The sequence below is a fragment of the Pundamilia nyererei genome, unplaced genomic scaffold (genome assembly GCF_000239375.1).
Source record: "Pundamilia nyererei isolate P.nyererei 1_Seehausen unplaced genomic scaffold, PunNye1.0 scaffold03476, whole genome shotgun sequence".
In the NCBI taxonomy this organism is placed as follows: domain Eukaryota; kingdom Metazoa; phylum Chordata; class Actinopteri; order Cichliformes; family Cichlidae; genus Pundamilia; species Pundamilia nyererei.
This window is the reverse complement of record NW_005190877.1, coordinates 1-1,159: the sequence shown is the minus strand read 5'-3', so window position 1 is coordinate 1,159 and position 1,159 is coordinate 1. Positions and strand designations below refer to the sequence as shown.

At 40.1% G+C, this 1,159-nt stretch overlaps 1 protein-coding gene across 1 annotated transcript; it reads right to left on the bottom strand.

The window, feature by feature from the left end:
- Positions 1-286: 286 nt before the first annotated feature.
- LOC106456066 (interferon-inducible GTPase 5-like) lies at positions 287-909 on the bottom strand (the record flags this gene model as incomplete). The annotated part of the gene is made up of 1 exon (XM_013908226.1): positions 287-909. A coding segment is annotated over one exon (623 nt), but the record flags the coding sequence as incomplete, so codon positions are not given.
- Between the last annotated feature and the right edge of the window lie 250 nt (positions 910-1,159).

The following is a 1,159-nucleotide window of genomic DNA, read 5'->3' as shown; positions in this document are numbered from 1 at the left end:
AGAGAGAATCATTTATAGGTGAAAGTTTAATCATGTTTTGCTCGGGGTTGCAAAAAGAGCAGTTTGTCGCAGAACTGCTGCTGATGTGTCAAGATGATAAGCGAGCATCCGGCAGTGACAGGAAGTTATTAGAACATTAACATCAGCTATAGTAGGATAATGGCTCAAATATGCAGCTGCAATATGATTTGGTTTCAATATATTTATATTTAATGATTTAAACTAATTTCATTTAAACTCTTTTAAGTTTCATTCATCTTTTACTTTCAAATTCACACTGATGTGTTCAGCCTAAAGCTCTTTCAAACACCCTCTGAGCATCATCAGCGAGCTTATCAAGGATCAAATTCAGAATTCTGTAAGTTGTGGTGAAAGAGAGACCCATTGCTATTGGAATTCCAATAATTGGAATAAATCTGGACACTTCCTCTGCTGCAATTAATGCAGCTACGGACCCAAGTCGGACTATCACCTTAATGAGGAGATGTATACTTATTTCTACTGCAGCCAGTGGTGAAATGATGAAAGCACACAGATCAGCATATGGCACACCTGTTCTGGCAGAAAGTCTCTTCAGCGACCAGATATCGAGACCAAACGCATGAACGTAATCTGTGACAACATCAACCAGCACAGCAATATCAACATCAATAGAAAGACCAGGAACTGGAACAGCTGCTCCAGCTGCAGACAGAGTAGCCCAGTATTTTATTCTGGACTTCAGAGCTTGTTTCTTCTTCCTGATGATCTCTGGGTTGAAGTTGGGCATGGCGCGCAGCAGAGCATCTCTCTTGTGTGCAGGAAGTTCTCTCTCTAAGGTCTCATGTAAGAGAGAGAAGTGGTACAGGTGGAGTTCAAAGCTGGACACCAGGAACACCTGTGGAGACTCGATGCCTTGTGTCTGAAGACCTGTGTCACAGAAGAAACACATAGTGTGAAGATTAAGTATGAAATAATAAATCATCTAAAACTAGGCTTTTCCATTCAGGGGATTCATTGACTCCTCTGACTCCACAGAGTTATAAAGGATTATAGTTTAGTTGTGTATAGTTTAGAATAATCTTGGATCATATCTGCTGCTGTTTGTCATGGGAATGATTAGAGTGTTTTTTAATGTAAGATTAATATGAAGAGAAACTGCAGCCCAGAGAGTCTGAAC